The 20,986-nt window shown below is 39.2% G+C and overlaps 1 protein-coding gene across 7 annotated transcripts in view; it reads left to right on the top strand.

Annotated features, from left to right (window-relative positions):
• GRID1 (glutamate ionotropic receptor delta type subunit 1) overlaps positions 1–20,986 on the top strand; it is a 763,397-nt gene that overhangs the window by 703,639 nt on the left and 38,772 nt on the right. For all 7 annotated transcript variants that reach the window (XM_087702059.1, XM_087702060.1, XM_087702058.1 and 4 more), the window contains exons 11-12: positions 1,246–1,570; positions 8,134–8,272. In XM_087702059.1, coding sequence (XP_087558185.1) covers positions 1,246–1,570; positions 8,134–8,272 — 464 coding nt within the window. The remainder of the gene's footprint in view (positions 1–1,245; positions 1,571–8,133; positions 8,273–20,986) is intronic.

Here is a 20,986-nt window from a genome sequence, read left to right as displayed (position 1 = left end):
GGCCCATGGGAGGCCTTTTCGTCATGTCTAAGTGTCCAAAGGTTTTGACCGAATAAGACCAAATTAGGATGAACACTCTTTATACTTTACATAAATGACCTTTGCGATCGTATTATAAGCAACTGCGTTCTCTTCACTGATGATGTAAAACTATTTAACACCACTGACTGTTGCTACCCTTGACTACATGTCAGAATGGTCAAACGATTGGCAACTTCAAATCTCAACCAACAAATGCTCTGTCTTACACATTGGCAAAAAAAAAAAGAGAACACAAAATACAAGCTGGGTGGATGCAACCTTGTAGACGAACCTCACTCTGTCAAGGACCTTGGAGTACTCATATCTAATGATGTAGGTGTCAGAGCCCACTGTAACAACATTGCCAAAAAGGCATTAAGAGTTGTTAACCTAATCTTGCAAAGCTTCTTCTCTGGTAATATTGTACTGCTAACCAAAGCATACAGAACATTTGCTAGATCAATTCTCGAATACAACTCATCTGTCTGGAAACCGCACTGCATGTCAGACATTAATAAATTGAGCGAGATACATAAATTGAGTCCAGAGATATTTCATGAGAAGAGGCCGCCTCTCCTCTGCTCACAACAGAATACCTTATGCCACCAGGCTTGAAATTTTGGGCTCAGACAACCTTCGGTCTCACCTAAGTGTAGTACATAAAATTATCTGGTATAATGTCCTACCTGTCAATGGCTTATTCAGCTTCAACCACAACAATACACTAGCACAATAGATACAAACTTAAGGTAAACCGCTCCAAACTCGATTGCAGAATATACGACTTCAGCAACAGAATGGTCAATGCCTGGAATGCTCTACCTGGCTCTGTGGTTTCTTCCCCAAACCACCAAAACTTTAACCTTAGATTGTCTACTGTCAACCTCACCCCTTTCCTAAGAGGTATGCAAGGGGCATGCATAAGCACCCCAACATGCCTTCCGTCGCTGTCCTAATGTTTCTTTTTATTCATATCCATTTCATGTATCCAAAATCATGTTTATACTTACATATGTTATCTAATACATACTTGATGAAATAAATAAAATAAAAAATAAGATATTCATGCTACACCATGCCATAAATTCTTGAAGCAAAGCCTGATGTTTGCTGGAGGTAGACATTGTCCCAGTATACTTCACAGCAGAATCCTTCTTCTGCTTTTGTGAGGTGGCTGAGTTAGCCAGCAAGGGGTTTTCACCACTCCTTCTCTTGTCTCCACAGAGAGCTGACCTAGCCATCTCCGCCATCACCATCACCCCTGAACGAGAGAGCGTGGTCGACTTCAGCAAGCGCTACATGGATTACTCTGTAGGCATTTTGATCAAGAAACCGGAGGAGAAGATCAACATCTTCTCCCTCTTTGCCCCCTTCGACTTTGCTGTGTGGACTTGCATAGCTGCTGCGATCCCGGTGGTTGGGGTCCTCATCTTCGTGCTGAACCGAATCCAAGCAGTCAGAGCCCAGAACTCCTCTCAATCTGGAGCCTGCACTTCCTCCACGCTTCACAGCGCCATTTGGATAGTGTACGGAGCCTTCGTTCAACAAGGTACTCGTTTGGATAGTTGTTCTCTGCAGGAACCTTGTAGACTTGATGTTTTAATGTCTATGGAGATTCTCAATCATCCAGGTCATGGTTGTCCCAAAGGTGTTTCCCCCCACCCCCAAAAAAGCAACTGAATTAAATCTCATTCTTGGTTTTCAAAGATAAAACCAAGAAGTCCAGTTGTCTTTTGGAGAAAAAGCACCTTTGGGACACTTCAATGGCCATTCTCTACTTGACTTTTAATTTGTGGAACAAATAAATCCTGACAAGCAACCAGCTTGATGAGTAGATTGTGATTTATGGGGTAGTAAGGCCATCCAAGTAGGCCTTTGAAGCTGATTTCAAAAGCACATAAAACACACACTTTACACTTCTGTATCTTGACACACTTGTCAAATTATGTCATACTTAGATTGTTCCTATCACCCTGGGTATTTTTCTCTTTTGCTTTAAAGAAGCACATGCAATAGTTCAATGATCTTTCAAGCTTAGCAGGAAAAAGGACTGGTAAAATTCCATACAAGATGGGGGATGCTGCCACAGGGGAAAAAAACATTGTTATTTGGCCGCACACTTACATTTTTAATACGTTGTCTTTTTGGTGATAGCTTTTGTTAATGTTAGTGTTAGTGCTCATGGATTTTCACAGAATAAGGTTGAAATGCTAAATGTATTTTGAATCAATTTTTATAACTCTAGTTTCAGGTTGTGGGAATAACCCTGTAAAATCCAACTGAGTTTGTGATATAGCATCTCCTCAGTTTCCATGTCTGAAGTCAATCTAGTTCAGGGGTGTCAAACTCAAGACTCAAGGGCTGGATCCAATCCACAGGGTGCTTAGATTTGGCCCATGGGCTCTCCCTGGAAACAGTGAAGCACCAGGCTGTGGTGCCTCTGCCAGAGAAAACAGACCTCAGGAGGACTGCCTGAGCTCCAGAGGGCTGCAGGAGGCCATCAAGGTAGAAAATAGAGCCCAGGCGGGCAGCACATGGCCTCCCCCAGCTCCTTTTTCACTGGCAGGGGGCTGCAGGAGGCCGTTGCTACCAGAACTGCAGCCCGGGTGGGCCACATGCCCTGTATTCAGCAGGTTCTGACCAGTTCTGGAGAACCAGTAGCGGAAATTTTGAGTAGTTTGGAGAACCGGTAAATACCACCTCTGGTTGGCCCACCCCCATCTATTCTCTGCCTCCCATGCCCCAGCTGACCGGGAGGGAATGGGGATTTTGCAGTATCCTTCTCCAGGAGTGGGGAGGGAATGGAGATTTTACAGTATCCTTCTCCTGGAGTGGGGAGGGAATGGAGATTTTGCAGTATCCTTCTCCTGGAGTGGGGAGGGAATGGGGATTTTGCAGTATCCTTTACCTGCGGCACCTACCAAGCCACGCCCACCAAGCCATGCCATATCCACAAGTCATGCCCATAGAACCAGTAGTAAAAAAAAATTGAATCCCACAACAGCTCCCTGAGCTCTGTTTTTGATGGCAGAGGGCTACAGGAGGCTCTCGTGGCCAAAACGGAACCTTGATTAGTAATGTTGATCTGGCCATGTCCCCCACCCAGCCCCGCAGGTCAAACACAGTCCTGATGTGGCCCTTAATTAAATCACGTTTGACACTCTTGATCTAGTTAATCAGGAGAACCACAATCAGTTATAAGATCTATGCTGATTGTACCCTTTGAAGGTGTGGAAATCAGATGTTAATGCTGACCTATATTTTTTTGAGCGGAAACAAATCCAATTTGAGGGAGCATGGCTTGAGAGTTGTTTCCATATGAAATGGGCGGCAAATAAATTTAATAAATAAAATCCAATTAAAATTGATCTTGCTGCTGCTTCTGTACAAAAGAGTGATGGTAAGTGAAAGCTAGAGCAAACTTACAAAAAGTCTTCAGACTAACATTCAGCAATGGAAAGATATTGTTTTCTGCTACATCTACATCTGAAATACTGTGTCCACATTATATTTGGGAAAAAATATAACAGAACATCTAGGGCCGTGATGGCGAACCTGTGGTACGCAGAGCCATTTGTCCGGGCACACAAGATGTTGTCCTGTCAGCTGGCCAGCGCGCATGCCTGACTTTGGCCTTCTTTTGAGTCCATTTTTCGCCCTCCGGAGGCTTGAGGAGTTTCCCTGAAGGCTCCAGAGGGCAAAAAACGACCCCACAAGGAAACCGGAAGTCACTTCCGGGTTGCTCATAGGGTTGTTTTTTTGCCCTCTGGAGCCTTCGGGGAAGCCTCTGGAAGGCCCCTGAAGGCTCCGGAGGACTAAAAACAGCCCTATGGGAAACCCGGAAGTCCCTTCCCGAACTTCCGGTTTGCCCATAGGACTGGTTTTTCATGCTCCGGAGGCTTCCTGAAGCCTGCGGAGGGCCTCCCGGGAGGGGGGGGGAGGCTGTTTTCGCCCTCCCCAGGCTCCTATAAAGTCTCTGGAGCCTGGGAGGGCAAAAGAAACGCACACCAAAAATGGGTGGAGTGCTGGTTGTGCATGCATGCGCGCTGGGGTGTGGCACACCCATGCACGACCCCCCTGCACTCCCCCCACTCTTGTCACATGAGCCAAAAAAGATTCACCATCACTGGTCTAGGGCAAGCACCATCCAGTTTAGCTGAAAGAAGGTTTGGAACAGACAGATACTGCATGACTGTGCTGTGAAATCCATTGCCATGACCTGTGATAATGGGCACTCCCTTGAATGGCTTTAGAAGAAGATGAGACCAATTCATGGGAGCCAGGTCTCTTAAGGGCTATTGGTCTTGAAGATTCAGGCCTCCTGGTATCAGCTAATAAGGAACAATGGCAAGAGAAAAACATCTCTCCATCTCCTTCTTGGAAGCACCCAAGAAGCATTTGAATGGTCACTGGGAGAAATAGACCACTGAGTCAACAGTAACATGACTACTTCTAGGCTCTTAGGATGATCATATGATGCTATCCATCGTAAGATCATCCTAAGTTCTGTGAGTGTTTTGCAATCTAAATATTATGCCTGCTTTCACAGAAGAAAGGGCCATATCCCCTGTGTACTTTAAGAGGAAATGTTTCATCATTTATCTTTACTTTTACCTATATGGCTCTGTAAATTGAGAATCTGTTTTTCTTTTACACCTTATCATTTCTTAGCAAGCAGTCCTGATGCAATGTATGTTACAGGCTTTATTGGGGCTTACTTCGCTAACCCTTAATTTATGTAAGACAACCAGAGGGATCCAGGTACAGTTAAGCACATTCCAATCCCAACATTTTCAGAGGGAGAGAAAAAATAGGCAGATATTAATTCTCTCTGCCCCTGATGTACAGCCGAAATTGGCTTGACTAGATCTTATTTATCCCTCTTCACAGATGGTTAAGAGTATATTCTGGAGGAGAGAAAATAACAGCTACTTCCCCATCCCAGTCTATGTTAGACTTTGCCAAATAACCTCTAAGAAGTAGGAGGTTGTTTTGACTTGTTTTTCAGGCCAGTGGGCTTTTTGCATTTATTCATAGGCAGAGACAGGCACCTATAAACATTGATGCTTGACATGGCAGGGAGCAGAAGGGCTTTTAATCCTATGGATCTAAATCTGGATTTGTCGAAGAGACACTGACCAACCCAGGGGGAGGAGTCAAGCGGGTAATTAGTCTACATAGGCACAAGAGTCTGACCCACCATGAATGCTTTTGAACCTTTTCAATGAATGTTAGGCCAGATCCTCACAATTAGGTACTTTATTGTTCATGCCTATTTCACAGGAAAAAGGGATGTGGTGGCTCAGTGGCTAAGATGCTGAGTTTGTCAATCAGAAAGGTTGGCAGTTTGGTGGTTCGAATCCCTAGTGCAATGTAACAGAGCAAGCTCCCGTTACTTGTCCCAGCTTCTGGCAACCTAGCAGTTCAAAAGCATGTACAAAATGTAAGTAGATAAAATAGAGACCACCTTTGATGGGAAAGGAACAGCGCTCCATGCGGCTTTGAAGTCTAGTCATGCCAGCCATGTGACCATGGAGACGTCTTTGGACAATGCTGGCTCTTTGGCTTTAAATGGAAATAAGCACCACCCCCTAGAGTCGGGAACGTCTAGCACATAAGTGCGAGGGAGTACCTTTACCTTTACCTTATTTCACAGGAATCTTTTTAGACTGGCAGTTTGCACCTAGACCAGACTACATAAGGTTCACCAGCATTCAAGGCAGGTTGGACCTTTCCCAACATAAAGATTCCAGACTAATTCCATGCTAGACTCCTCCCCCTGCTTAGCCAGTCTGTCTTCAAAAGAATTCTATCTATGCAAATACTCTATTTTGGAATAATTACCATCTTCCACCAGAGGTAAAATAATTGGCAGATATTTCTTACCTTCTGTGTGGGCTTAACCACACTTCTCACATGCTAGCAAAGAGAAATTTCACCATACCTGAGATGTCTTCATCCTGTAATAAAAAGGTGATTTATTGACAGTATACCTCATTCAAATGAAACAGAATAGCATTAGAACTAAGATGAGAACTACTCAAGGAGTTTCCCCCTCCCTTTTAACCATTATTGTACTCTTTAGCATGCAATTTGCAAAGCTATTAAGCTTATTGAAGAAGTAGTGAGATGCTAAACTGTTAATGAGAAATGTTACCTGTTACCCAATTGATTCGGTTGTCTTGTGCACTAAAGAAAATAAAACAAAATATAATTTACATTATATATCTGTTCTGTGGAGTAATCAAAATTCAGTTGGATAACACATATGCTTTTAGAGGACAGATAATTTAAATAACATTTTTCCCCAAATAAGAATTCTTAAAACATTTTTAAAGGTTTAAAATTAGCAACAGATAAGACCATAGATCCTTTTTAAGTCATAACAGAAATAAATAACGTATCTGGACAAAATTTACCCTCCTATCTTCAGTATGGGAGTTAGCTGCCTTTTTTCTGTTATATTTCTATTTCTGACATGCTGCTTACCATGCAGCTTCAATCCACATTGCCATTTGACCTCACTAAGTGATAATTTTTATGCCACAGGGAAAGATCTATTGGGCAATACATTTTCTTTGCCATCACTCTGATAAAACTGCCAGCCTGAATCTGAAATGAATTTGTAGACCTCTGTTCTAGGATAAGAGATTTCAGAATGTGATGGAAAACCAAGCAAGTTTCAAAGGGAGCGGGGGTGGGGAGAGAGAAGCAGTATCAAGTTTTCAGGGAGTTCTAACTTCTCTAAATATAAATTATAATGAAACTTAAAGCAAATTTGGAAGATTTCTCTCAGAGTGTCGGGGGAATCAAATGGTTGAAATGAAAATTTCCCAGCTATTTCTTTGATTTGGGTTCAGTATGAGTCATTTAGGGATGCGGTGGCTCAGTGGCTAAGACACTGAGCTTATTGATCAGAAAGGTCGGCAGTTCGGCGGTTCAAATCCCTAGCATTGCGTAACGGAGTGAGCTCACATTACTTGTCCCAGCTTCTGCCAACCTAGCAGTTCAAAAGCACGTAAAAATGCAAGTAGAAAAATAGGAACCACCTTTGGTGGAAAGGAAACAGCGCTCCATGCGCCTTTGGCATTTAATCATGCCGACCACATGTCTTCGAACTGCACTGGCTCTTCAGCTTTGAAACAGAGATGAGCAACGTCCACTAGAGGCAGGAACAACTAGCAAATATGTGTGTGTGGGACCTTTACCTTTATCTTGTGACTCATTTAAAATGTGTGATTATTTCAGAAGAATTGGAATATCCCTTTGAATTAGCTGAGACAAAGTCCCTGGTCTGCACAATGTTTGAAAATTCGTTTCCCACGCTTAAAAAATAGTTAAGTTTTAGAAAGCTTAAAAATCAATTTTTCTTCCAGGCATACAGGTTTTCCACATATAGTATTTTTTTATTATTATTATTTTGGGAAAGCTGAACCTTTTCACTGATCCTTTAAAAGGCCAGCTCTAGGAACTTGGTTCCATTTGAGTTTTTTGCATCTATGGAAGAGTTTCCTGTTTCTGGAATCTGTATCTGTTTAAATACACATTTTTTAAAAAAATAAATAAATAGGGAATTCCAGATTTTGAGAACAGTTGAGTTTGCCTGACTCAGTGATGAATGCACCATTGGATAAACTGAAAGACCAGTTTAGAGACTGATCACCCTGGAGAAAATCTACCTATCCTGTCTGGTTGCTAGGAGTTGAACATGTTTCTATGACACAGAATCAGTGAAATTTCCCAGGGTCAACTTAGTGATGTGTATTTTTCTGGGTTTGTTCGCAATACAATGCCCAGAATCACATGGTAGTGAGATGGGTGGCATACAAATTTAACAATTTTTTTTTTTTTTACAAAAGCAAATACAGAATCATAAAGCAATTGTGCAGTCTAGATTGGCTCAAGAAGCTAAATTAGATCATCTGTGGTCACAGGAGCACAGCATAGCAAATGATAGATTGCTTTTAAAGAACAAAATCAAAGAAGCAAATAGATCAGAGACAGTAGGTTAAGAGATGGCATAAAGGAGCCTGAGCCATTTTTTTAAACTAAATAATTCTTTAGATATGGGCTTCCAAATATTTTTCTTTCTTTCTTTTTTCCTTCGCTTAGGTGGTGAGTCTACAGTCAATTCCATGGCGATGCGGATTGTAATGGGGAGTTGGTGGCTCTTCACTCTTATTGTATGTTCATCTTATACAGCAAACCTAGCGGCATTTCTTACTGTCAATAGGATGGACAATCCAATTCGGTAAGAGTCTTTTCCCATTCTATTATCCAAAGTCTGCATTGTAAAGAGAAGAGTGTGCAACAGGAGGCAACATGCTTAACAAGCTTCTGGGGTAGCATATTGGAGTAACAGAGAGGAATTACAGAGATGCTTCCTATTTAATCAAGAAGCCCCATCCATCTCCCGTCTGTAATCTAGAGCAGGGTTGCCAGAGCTGCATTCTAACATTATTTTGAATCTGCTATATGAATCCTAGCCAAATGGAAGGATGCAATTAATTGAAGGCTGTTCATTTGTGCACTTGAGAGGCCCATCCGCCATATGGCTGTCATTGTACAGTCTTGTTATGAAAACAAAAATACAGTGCTCAACATCTGGCCTTAATGTTTGCGGCATGTATTTGGAAAACCTCCGTTTGGCCTGTCGTTTCGCATAAATTACCTGCACATTATTTCACACATGTAAGGAACTTGCTGCCATGGGATGAGAGTTTGCTTGGGCTGCACAGAGCAGATGTATTGGGGTTACTAAAAGGAGAGGGAGAGAGAGAGAGAAAGAGAAGGAGGAGGAGGAGGAAGGGGAAGGGGGGAAGGAATGAAGGAAGGAAAGAAAGAAAGAAAGAAAGAGAAAGAAGGAAGGAAGGAAGGAAGGAAGGAAGGAAGGAAGGAAGGAAGGAAGGAAGGAAGGAAGGAAGAGGTGGTTTGCTGTGGTAGGCTAGAAAAATGATGCTTTCCACAGTTGTTCTCTTGGGCTGCAATGATTACAAATTCTACTGGGAGGCAGGTTTTGTGCTTCTCAAACCCTTTTAGTTAACACTGATACATTTACATAGGGAAAAGCCAGCTCATCATTTAGTAGGGGAAAATAATATTTTTCTACTCTTTGCACGCCACATGAAATATTATTGTTATTTATTTATTTATTTATCAAACGTCTACCCCAACACAACGAAGTGACTCTCAGTGGCTTACACAGAATGAAGAAAAGTTAAACCTTCTGATTGAGACCAGTTCTATTCAAAATTGCAGTTAAAATATAAGCTTTGGAGAAGGACCACTAAAGTAACATAAACACATAGGATAAGAATATAAAGATAATTTTTTTTTCAAAGGTAGAAAGATTGCATCATCTTAAGCATCATTCATATATATATGCTTAAAAAAACTTACATCCCAAATAGTTTGATCTTCAGCATTTTCCTTCAACAAAGTATATTGAGTATATTGAGCAAGTCACTATTTTGTTCTTAAAGGTCTTCCAAAGTGCTGACCACAGTTATTCTGCTGTTTCCTGGTATTGTTGTGTCCATTATTCAGACAGTATTTTGGTTGGTTACTTTTAGACTAGTTTTAGTATTTTTGTCCACCTAACAAGTCCTTTCTAAGGATCCAGTGTTTCATCTTTCTCGTTGCATAATTAGTATCACACTGTATAGTGTGATACTAATGCAGTATCAGGGGTTTTCAATTCAATTATATAGAATGTGAAGGATGTGTTTTATTTTTATAGTTTTCCTATGTATAATGTACACTGATGATGGCATTTAATTTCATTGTACGAGGTGCAATGACAATAAAGTAAACTATATAAGCAACATTTGTTGTTGTTACTGGCATGTTGAATTTTTTGCTTTCATGGAATTGGTTTGCAGGGCTTGTTCTTGGGCAGCCAAAATGAAGCCTTCAGTTTCTTTCTTCAGCACCCCTGATCTCAACCATCTCCATGTTAGCTTTGTATCTGTCTTGTCTTCAATGTCCTTCAAGTATTGACTATTGAATTCTTTGTTTCAGTTCAAAACTCAATGCTCAATTGTTTCCTTTCAATATTCTGCTCTCGTTGTTTTCAAGAGGTTTCCCTTGTTCACCTCCTTCAGCAGTGGCTCATTTGGTTTTTTAATGTTGTCATTTAAGCATGGTTTTCCTCTTCCACAGTTTGTTTCTCCTGTAAAAGTCTTCTGCCACCCTGAGATCTAGGCAAGTACAATTGATCAGTATTTTGGGGTGCAGAGCATGGTGCGTTGTCATTAGTTTTCTTGATTTTCAATCCAAGTTATCAAGTTCTAGGTCAGCTCTGAGCAATAATTTTCCAACATTTTTGAAACACCATAGATGTATGTGCTCTTAACTGTGGAGAAAGCAAGAGTAAGCAGGAACCCACTGTCTGTCAGATACTTGCCATCGATAATCTTGACTTACAGTTGGATGTGTCTTTGGGACAATGAAAGGGTTTTTCCATCTCATGAAGTAGGTTAGTAAATGTTGCCTTCATTTCATGTCCCTCACAATTTGTGAAAATAGGTTTTTCATCATTTCATCATTTCCCCAGAACATGGATGAACTTTGTGGGGCAAGGGGCATCTATGGTCGGCAGGCCTTGTTACAAATTGGATTGAAGTGTGAAAAGACTACTACAGACAGTTTTGTATGTTCTCAGAAAATACCGGAGGACGCAGCTAGGTCCCAGGGGGAATCCATGGATTGCTGTCCCTGCAGAGGTGGGGGAGGCGGGGAGAGCGGAGGGACAGGAAGAGAAAGAGAGGATGTCGTGCAGGGATTCTTTTTAAGCAGGGAGGAATTGAAGATATATGTGGAACATCATCCTGGCAGTAATAATAAGGTTGCTTCCCCACTCCCCGACATTCTTTTAAAAAGCATGAAGACATGGTTTTGCCAGCAGGCCAGGGACCGCAGGGCACTATGGAGCCCACCAAGTGGTTAATCTGATTGTTGTCATCAGGGGTATCATTATGGTTTGTCAACCATGAAAGACAGGGAAGGGCTTTTGACTATGCAGGTAGTCCTCACTTAGTGACTTCTTGTTCAGCAACCATTGGAAGTTACAACAGGGCTCAACAAGAAGACTTATGGCCGGTCCTTGAAGTTGTGACTGTCCCAGTGTCCCCACAGTCACAGGATTGTGATTGGGATACTTGCCAAACGACACACAGTTACAACGGTCACAGCTTCCCACAATCACATCATCACCACTTATGATCTTCACTTCCAGCTTCCGATAAGTCAAGTCAATGAGGAAACCAGCTACCACCTGATGTTGTGCTTAACTACTGCACATGATTCCTTGACAACTGAACTATCATTGTACACTGAAGATCGCATTTAATTTCGTTGTACAAGGTGCTATGACAATATAGTAATCTAAAACTAAAACTAAAACTAAACCCACATCACCCATTCTAGCAAGGAATTATCTCTTCCATCTACTTTTGCATTTCCTGTTGCCTTCTTGAATCATCAGATGTTTCTCTGAGCTGAAAAAAAGAGGAGGAGGACATCTGCATCAGAGTCACCCTGAAGCACCTTCTGTCAGATTCAAGAGCTTTGAAAGGAGGGTTTTTTTTCCCTCTAAAATATCTCTGCCCTAAGATTAATGGGACTGACAGAGAGAAAGCCCTCTGCCAATTCTGGTTTCACAGCACAAATATTTTTCAGTTTTCAGAACAGGAGAAAGAAAAATGAAAAGAAAGCTGATATTACCATATTTAGGCTTCCGGAACAACGCAAGTTATCCAGATCTTTGCAACTGGAGTATCATTGCTTTGCAAAACCATCCCAGTTGTTCATTATTTAAATTTCCACCACTGGATTTGTTTACTCAACTAATTTGCTCCTTACCAGCTATCATGCTGCCTAGATGCAACTTCCACACACTTTGACACTGGACATATTACGAGATTTGGCCTGAAATGGACTTTTCAGTTCAATAATGAACCAAATTTTTGCAGGTTCAGTAATTCTCATTTTGGAAAACTCAAAGTTTTGAGTTCTTCCCCTCTGCAAGGTAGAATTTGAACTAAAGAGGGTAAATATTTTCAGAAGGGAAAAGCTAAAGGCATCTTAAGAAGAGAAGGTGGGCTCTCTAAACATACTGAATCCCAACTTTTGGCTAATCAGAGTCATGTGCATTTCTATTATGTCTCAATTTGTTTTCCTTCATAAATATCAGGCAAGTTTCCTGGACTATAATAGGAAGAGGAGAGAGGACTGGAAGATAGCCTCACTTTGATATTATCAATTGCAAAATTTTGGACACGCTCTTCATGAAGGTATATAATAGCTTTGGAGGCCATCCAGGCGCCAGTTTTAGTGGAAATTGTTTTGCCGAACTGCAGAACTGCCCAACTTGGTCAATTAATTGAATGATCATCCAGTTTGAAGATCAGTCAGTCCTGGTAAACTTCTTCTATTGATTGGTTTTCATACTGGTTAATAGTTCCTTATTTATGGCTACCTTATTTGTCTTTTACTTTGTGCATCATACCAGGCTAATGAGGACTCTCGCAAGTTTCCCAGATAAATTCTCTGTTTCTTAGCAGATTTGTACAGCAACACACCAAATTTTATACACGCACACTAGACATTGTGTTACATCCCTATTTGTGTTCTAGATGTCTCTGTGGGATTTTTTTTTAGAGAAACTGCAAGATCAATCTTGCTCTTAAAATTGGAGTGATGATTGTTTGACTCCAATTCCTGCAGAGCACAGCAAATTGTCTTGATTGGTCATCTCCTTTGTTACATATTCTACATAAAATTTGTGATAATGGTTACAACTGTCAAATAATGTGAGACAGGTCAAATAGATGAAAGGAACTAACCAGCAATAGACAAAAATTGACCCAGCTTTTAAAAGCTAGAGTACTGAACACACATCTTTGCCAGTCCAGTTAGTAACAATTTACTTGCTGAATATAAATCAATTGCATTAGACTTTCTTTTAAAAAAAAATCTGTTATTAATGTTTTAATAAATGAAATTTCTGAAGCTGAGTGATTGAAGAAATGAGAATAAAGAACGCAGAAGACAAATCTGCATACATAATCAAAGTTTTTTTTATTTAAAAAAAATAAGAATATGTGTCAGTTGCCAGATATTTCTCATTTGGACAAAATAGCTTTCATGCTAACTTTGGAATATATTTAATTTACATAAAGTACCTGAAAACTACTTCTGGGACTGAATTTTATTTGAAATCTGGATACAGTTTTTTTTTCTTTAATTACGTTGCAAGAATTAAATATTTTGTTTTAATAAGCTTGCTCAAGTAAAGGCGTAACTAGATAATTGGGCAGAGCAATTTCATGGATGAGGGAGAATGAAAAATCAAGGCAGAAGAGCTATTCCATTTCCTGGACCCAGCCAAAATTGGATTGTTACTTTTCTTCTGACATTTTAGGTCATTCTCCATTTTTGTTTTCTACTGAAAACAAAGCATTGCCAGGTCTAGGGTGACATAATTTGCTCTCTATTCTGCAATCAAGTTTAAATTATTGGACTTTGAGTCTCAGGGAACATTTCAAGGACATCTTTAAAAAAGACAAAAATGGCTATTTTAAAGGGCATCAAAAATAATCATCAGCTTGTCCAAGTTTGTCTCTGTTCCATCTTATATTAAACAAAATCATTATTTTGAGTGTCTTTTCTTCTTTTTCTTAGGACTGGATAATCTTTCTTAAAGGCTTCCCTTTATGGTGCTCCCAGTCATGCCCTGTGCCCAAGGTCAACTGTTTTCTGAACAAGAATCCACTCAATTAGTTAATTCTGAATCCCCATTAAAAAAAATGGGCTCCTGGTTCCTAACTAGAAAAGTTTGTGCTTTGATTGCACATATAGACTATATCTCTGGTCATCAATCGAAACCTAGGTCAATGTTGTAAATTCCTTTTTTTTTTTGCAATTTATTTCCTGTTGGTTGTTTTTTGGTTCCTTTAGTTTTATTCCTTCACATTATTGTGCATGTAGGATTTATATTAGAAGGGTGAAGAGATAGCATTCTCATTTTATTTTGTTCCATTCTTAGTTGGGATGCCGGTTTGCACGAAATGGTTAAGCCTTAATAGTGCTCATCTATCAGGCTGCTTTCAAGAATATTGAAAGCTGTATTTCAAAGTATTTCCAGTAGTACTTATGTAAATAAATATAAAAGTCAATTTCAAATCTCAGTCCACATAAATGATACCTTAAATTCACATTCAACTCATTTTTTTCTGCATTAAATAGGTGCTTTTTAAATCAAATGTTAAATGTTCTGTATACAGTATATGTGTGCCACTCAGAGATATCAAAGTACACTTACTTCTGTTTTGCCCACTCCTATTTATTATTGCTAGAAATTTAATATTGATAATACTTATAATAAATACTAGCAGGAAACATTTTACAGGCGCCCCTGGCTTGTGACTTGAATGGAGGAAATGGAGAGCAGGAAGGAAGGAAGGATCTAAAACTAACAATGCTCCAAATGGAAATTTGCAAAACCAGAGGCCTGCATTGTTCTTTCCAAGAATTTCAGCCAGTGCCTTATCTTAACAGAACATCATTCTTCTTTAGCCTTCTTATAAAATGGCTGAGTGGCATGGACAAAACAATGGAAACATGTGATTGGGTATCCTAAAAGACCACATAGTATTAATTGTGTAAATAGCATTTTTCCAAATCCTTTAATCTTTTTCAGAATTTTGTTTTGTGAATTTGTACTCTCCTTCATTTTGTATGCTTTAGCTCTAGCAATAAAAATGATCTATTTATCATCTCTCTCTCTCTCTCTCTCTCCCCCTCTCTCTCTCTCTCATCTATCTATCTATCCATCCATCCATCCATCCATCCATCCATCCATCCATCTATCTATCATCTAGCTAGCTAACTATCTATCTATCCCTCCCATCAATCATACAATCAAAATGGCTAGACAACTTCCTTTAAAAATAGGCAGTCATTCCTGTTAAATAGTTAAAAAGAGGTGTTCTATCAGGATCACAGCAGGATCTTGATAAAAACTCCATGAGTTGACTGGCTCCCTTGCTATTAAGACTCTATTTATGCTTTGCCTCTTTTATGACATATGCCAAGAATAATAGAAGCATTTCAGCAGTTTTAGAAATATTGCAGCCCCATAATGGCGGCAGTAAAGCTCTCCATAAAATTAGGGTATTGTAACTATTCCCAGTTCTGCAGAACAGGCTCATTTGCAAATGTGGCTGTTAATAAAAACTTAGCACTAGGAGGACTTGAAATAAAAGATTCCAGTTTCTTGAAGCCTCAGTGGATTAACTTTTAGGAGTGCTTATGGTGTTTATGTCAGCAGCGGAAGTTTCTGCCTTAGTTTAGAAGCCTTGCCAAGCTACACTTTCATCGCTGCCAGCTGGATCGTTCCACAAGGCCTTTTGTGTATTTTATTCCTCTTTGTACACAAGGATGCTTGGTACAAGGAAAATGTAATGAAGGATGACGTTGCCACTCTATTTGTCAAATGGTCCGGTTGTTGTTGGCTCCTTCCTGAACCATTACAATATTAATGAACATAATGTTAGACTATGAGAATATTAATGAACATGACAGTGCTGTAAATGAACTCTCAGCTTAGCGCAGCAGCTCGTAGGGACAACAGCTTGTTTTAGCCTTTTAGGGAGGCATCAAAATTTGTAGCTCATTTGGGCTTCAGTGACAACATTTGTTCTTTGGCCTGCTTCAAAAATCATTTTTCTAAATATATTGGCTTTCCTCAAGAGTTTTTCAAAATAGGTAACAGAATAACAGAGTTGGAAGGGACCTTGGAGAACTTTTAATCCAACACCCTGCTCAAGCAGGAGAACCTATATCATTCCAGGCAAGTGCTTGTCCAGTTTCTTCTTAAAAGCCTGCAGTGATGGAGCACTCACAACTTCTGGAGGCAAGATGTTTAACTAATTAATTGTCCTCATTGTCAAGAAATTCCTCCTTAGTTCTAGTTGCTTCTCTCCTTGATTAGTTTTCATCCATTGCTTCTTGACTTGCCTTCAGATGCTTTGGAGAATCGGTTCACCCTCCTCGTCTTTTTTGGGGGGGGGCTTGGATATTGGAACAGTGCTAACATTGGTATTGCTTACAATTGTGGTTTTGTGTTAAGCTCTGTATTAGAATTAGAATGGATAAGTAAAGGGAAATCATCAAAGCTGTTAAAAAGTGAAACTTAGAATATTTTGGACATGTGATGCGACACCCATAAAAATATGGCATCCTTCACTTAATCCTCCAGGGAAAAATTGAAGGCAAACGAAGTCCAGGCAGAAGAAGGACATCATGGCTTCAAAACCTAAGGGACCAGTTTGGACAAAACTCAGCAGCACTTTTTCATGAGGCTGTTGACAAAAATAGAATTGCCAACATGATCGCCAACTTCCAATGACAGATATAGCACAAAAAGAAGAAGATTAGATATATATTTTTTGCCTTTTTTTATAAATGACACAGAACTGGCATATCTAAAAGTTGAGCTGCCTTGTTGTGGTCTTGCAGAGAAAATTCTTCTTCATATGCCGCTACGTTAGGCTTAAGCAACAGTTCCTCTATAGAAGGAAAGCCAATCAAGTTTGAATATATAGTGCTTCATCCACTGGGGCAACATCATTTTGCAAATATTGTGGATATTCAGCCTGATTTTCCTCCATCTTCTTTCTGCTTATCTCCCTTTTCTTTTATTGAGATGATGGGACACAGGACTAAGAATCCAGCACAATAAGCAAAGGATGTAAGGCAGATTAATGAGCATCACTTTAAAGAGGAAAGTTAGCTTAAAATATGCCAAGAAACTTAATTTGATTAGAACCAGGGCAAATAAATGATATCCTGCATAATGGGAGTTTATTGGTTAGTTGCCAGGAGCCAGAAGGATGAAATCTCCAGTGGCACAATGGGTAGATATGAAAATTTTACTCTATGTACCTCTTAATTCATCTCCTGCAGTTCATATTATGTCAGGCTCACTGAAATGACTTACTTCAGTAAAATGTAATGTTCACACCTCTTGTTTGTGGAAGTAAAAAATGTAATTGTGCCTTCATGTAACAAAATAAATCCTGATAATTTGAAGCAGCCATAATTCAGGATCTGCAATCCAGTCTTCCTCCTGATGGCATTAAAGGTTGGAAGAGTTTTGTTGCAGTAATTGTAGTTGATAGATTTCAAGGAAACCTGTGTTTGGGCAGGTGAGAAGGGATTAATTACTGTGAAGTTTTTGGATTTTGTTATCTCATGAGAAAGATAAATGAGTGGCAAAGATGAACAGAAAGAAAAGCTATTTTTAGTATTTCTGATCCATCCACCTACTTTACCTGATTCTCAGGTTGGCTTACAATACAGAAAAAGAAACCCAATTAGGAAGAAATAAAGGAGAAAAACAAGCAAATATATGTAGTGTTTATTTATGCTATATAATAAATAGCTTACAATAAATAGGATGTTTACTTTGAAGATGGCATAATAATTTGGAGCAAAGCATCTGAATAATAATGATATAATAATGATTGGAATCAACTGAAGTTAAATATAAGAAATCCATTCATTTCGTTGCACTTTTCTACTTAATGTATATATTTGAAAGGATTTTCTCATTCATCTGGCTTTACAGATGAATGACAATACTGAGAGACAACAATTAACAAAAAAGCATTTGTTTTATCTTAAATATTTAGTAAATACCATCTTGCCAAATTTTCAGATAGAAGAACAGGTCATCTCTCCAGATTTCTTAGAATTTTCAAAATCTTTCTGTGCTTTGAACAATAATTTCAACAGCAGAGGAACACTGGATGTTCTTCTCAAGAACCTTAATTCTAGGAAGCTCTGAAGCACAAAAGAAATTAAATAAACACCCTATGATCAAATGGAGGGTGGCTTTTTCACAAGGTGGCCAGCCCATAAGATCCCAGGACGTGGGATCTTTCTGTAGCAATATCCAGTGGTGGGATTCAAATGATTTAACAACCGGTTCTCTGCTCTAATGATTTCTTCCAACAACCAGTTCACCAAACTGCTCAGAAAGTTAACAACTGGTTCTCACTAAGTGGTGCAAACTGGCTAAATCCCATCACTGCCCTCTGCCATATCTGCCCTCTGGAATGGGATCTCCTCTGAGATTCATGTATTTCCCACCCACATGACAATCCAAAAAGCCTTAAGGACCCGGCTTTTTACCCAGGACCTGTAGTAACAGATTAACAGAGTTGAAAGGGACCTTGCAGGTCATCTAGTCCAACCCCCTGCCCAAGCAGGAGACCCTACATCTGCTTCTACCTAGGATTGAACTCACAACCTCCTGATTGTGAGGCAAGAGTTCCACCTTTAGGCCACCACAGGAACCCCTTTTTTTGTGATGTTTATCCTTGTTTTGTCATTGGAGTGTGATTTTGCAGTCACTGTGGTACAAGTTTTGATTAATTTTACGTATTTTGCTACTTTTGAATTATTTGTTATTGTAAGCCACTCAGAGTTGAAGTCAGGCAGAATAAATACAGCTGAATAAATACATATAAAGAAAGAATTCATATTCACCAGAGATCGCTTCCCCAGAAACTTTCAAGTCACTGTGAAATCGTGCAGGTCTTATTTTAGAAAACCAGAAATTCCTGCTTGCTCCTTTTCCCAAACCCAGGAAAATCTGTTCCTCCAGATATGTGGAAATTCAACTCCCATAATTCCCCGAACTCTGCCATCAGGACAGTGCATGATTTGGGGAGACAGATTTAAACCTTAACTTTCCCCAAACGATGTTTACAGTGCAAAATTATGCACACTGAGCTCTAAAATACTGATTATCAAAAGCAATCTGTTGACACCATAAATGAGAAAATCAACTAGTTGCGTGGTTTATTTTTATTTCATGAGAGAATGTTTGCCTGTGATTTTTCTTGGACTCTGATTTCCCCCCCCCTCCCCGCCCCATGGCCTTTAGTAAAACACATGTTGCTTACATAGTGATATATAAGCAACATTAATCAGCTAACTGACTCTGTGCCTTTCAGAGAAGTCACAGTTGAAAGCTCCAAAAGGAAAAAAGACTGGAGGAAGCCCAAGTATGAATTAACTAAGCTACAGTAAAAAAAAAGGGGGGGGATTTTAATTACATAATCAGCTAGATGCATGTAGTTAAACAGATGAATTCACAGTTAACAAGATGAATGCAGCCTTAGTGGCCACCAAAGAAGAAGGAATAAATATCAACGCAAGGGAAGTTAATATTTCAAATGTGCAGGATGAAGGTGAACTCATACTGGAGTTTCATGACAATTATGTATTTCATTGAGCAGAGGCTGGCATGGGAAGAATACACAACAATTTCCTGTCTAAGTTCAGCTGTTTAATTCATGTTGATCTTTCACATTCATCAGAGGTTTGCTTCTTTGCTAATATTGCAGGCGTGCGATGGGAGATAATAGAAGGGAGTGAGATCGTTTGGTCTCCCATTCTGACAGCTTTTCTGCCCATCTGTGTATTACCCCAAGATGCTGTTTTGCTGTAATTGTATGTAATTAGTGAACAATAATTACAAAGATGCCTTCATGGTAAAAACACTGTCTAGCATCTTGCAAAAAAAAAAGAATATACAAATATTGGAATGCATTTCACAGTGGTGTTAATAGGGACAAGAAGAGAGAAAGTATTTGTGTAAATATTGCTTTGGTAGAGCTATCTTTTGTGTATTTCTTTGAGGCATTTGCAAGGTATTTCTCCATTATTCTTTATTAAAAGTGGCTATAAATGGAAGCAGGATTTGTGGTCTCGATTCTACCAAAGGTGGCTTATGTGCCAGAGGAGGAAGAGGAGGAGGGGGTAGGGAAAGAGTAGGAAGAGGAGGAAGAAGAAGAGAAAGAGGAGGAGGAAGAGAAAGAGAAGGAGGAGAAAGAGGAGGATGGTTATGAAGGATGGGAAAATAGTCAGTGGCATAATCACATACCTAGTTTGTGGTGTTATAGGGCTGAGAGTCTTTGATAAACTTCTAAGAATCTGGATATACAAGTAACAGTATTGATTCATGTAAATCAAAAGAGAAACACGTAACACAATACTATATTTTCATTAGTATGAAAATACTAAACAGGATAATATTAAAAGAACTGCAAAAACAAAGGGGAAGTACTTAGACACTTTAGTGAATTTGCAAACATAAAACAAAACTCAGAATATCAACTGGGCCTTATTAACTACTGGGGAAATACAATTCAAAAAACAAAGAAGTCAAATGGATGCAAAATCTGAATGCAATAATTGATATGCAACTGTGGGAATTTCAATGAAACAACATTCAATGTACCCCAAAGATTATACTTAATACATGTTTTATCATTAATATAATGGTCACCTCCTGATTGCTAAAATCAACAGTTCATTCTCTAAAAATTGATGGAAATGGAATGAACAAGCTGGGTCATTCTTTCATACTGAGTTCCCATTACAGGCTTTAATATTTTTATTAAACTTTATTAAACCACCTAACTGTTTGAAGTACACTAAATTTGCTTTGAATAGGTTAACTAACGTACGATGCTTTTTGCTGGAAAGATTGTTTGATCCCTGCTAAATTAAATTGTATAATTCTATGTCTAAAATAATTTCCTATCTTAAAAAGAAATATGACACAGAATTCAACTTACGCTTAAACTAAGAATGGAAACCTTTCTTAGACTACAAGTTAATGCATACATTTGTGTCACATCTAAAAATTGGGTTTCTCCATGCATAGAGTACATATTTCAATTTTATGGGATGTTTAAATCTGAATAGATTCTCAATCATATAGGTTGAATTTACTGTTCTTATCATACCATGCAGTTAGTTATACTGTGCTGACTACAATTCTGGATATTCATGCTTATCTTAGAGCTTAATAGCAATTTTCAGTCTCTACAATGATAAAATATATCCAGTGATTCATTCTTAACTAATGATACACCAGAAAATTATA

This window comes from Thamnophis sirtalis, unplaced genomic scaffold (genome assembly GCF_051295495.1).
Source record: "Thamnophis sirtalis isolate CommonGarterSnake01/CBP01778 unplaced genomic scaffold, rThaSir2_p1.2 scaffold_15, whole genome shotgun sequence".
Lineage (NCBI taxonomy): Eukaryota > Metazoa > Chordata > Lepidosauria > Squamata > Natricidae > Thamnophis > Thamnophis sirtalis.
Note: the sequence above shows the minus strand (reverse complement) of the source record. Positions and strands in the feature narration are given on the sequence as shown.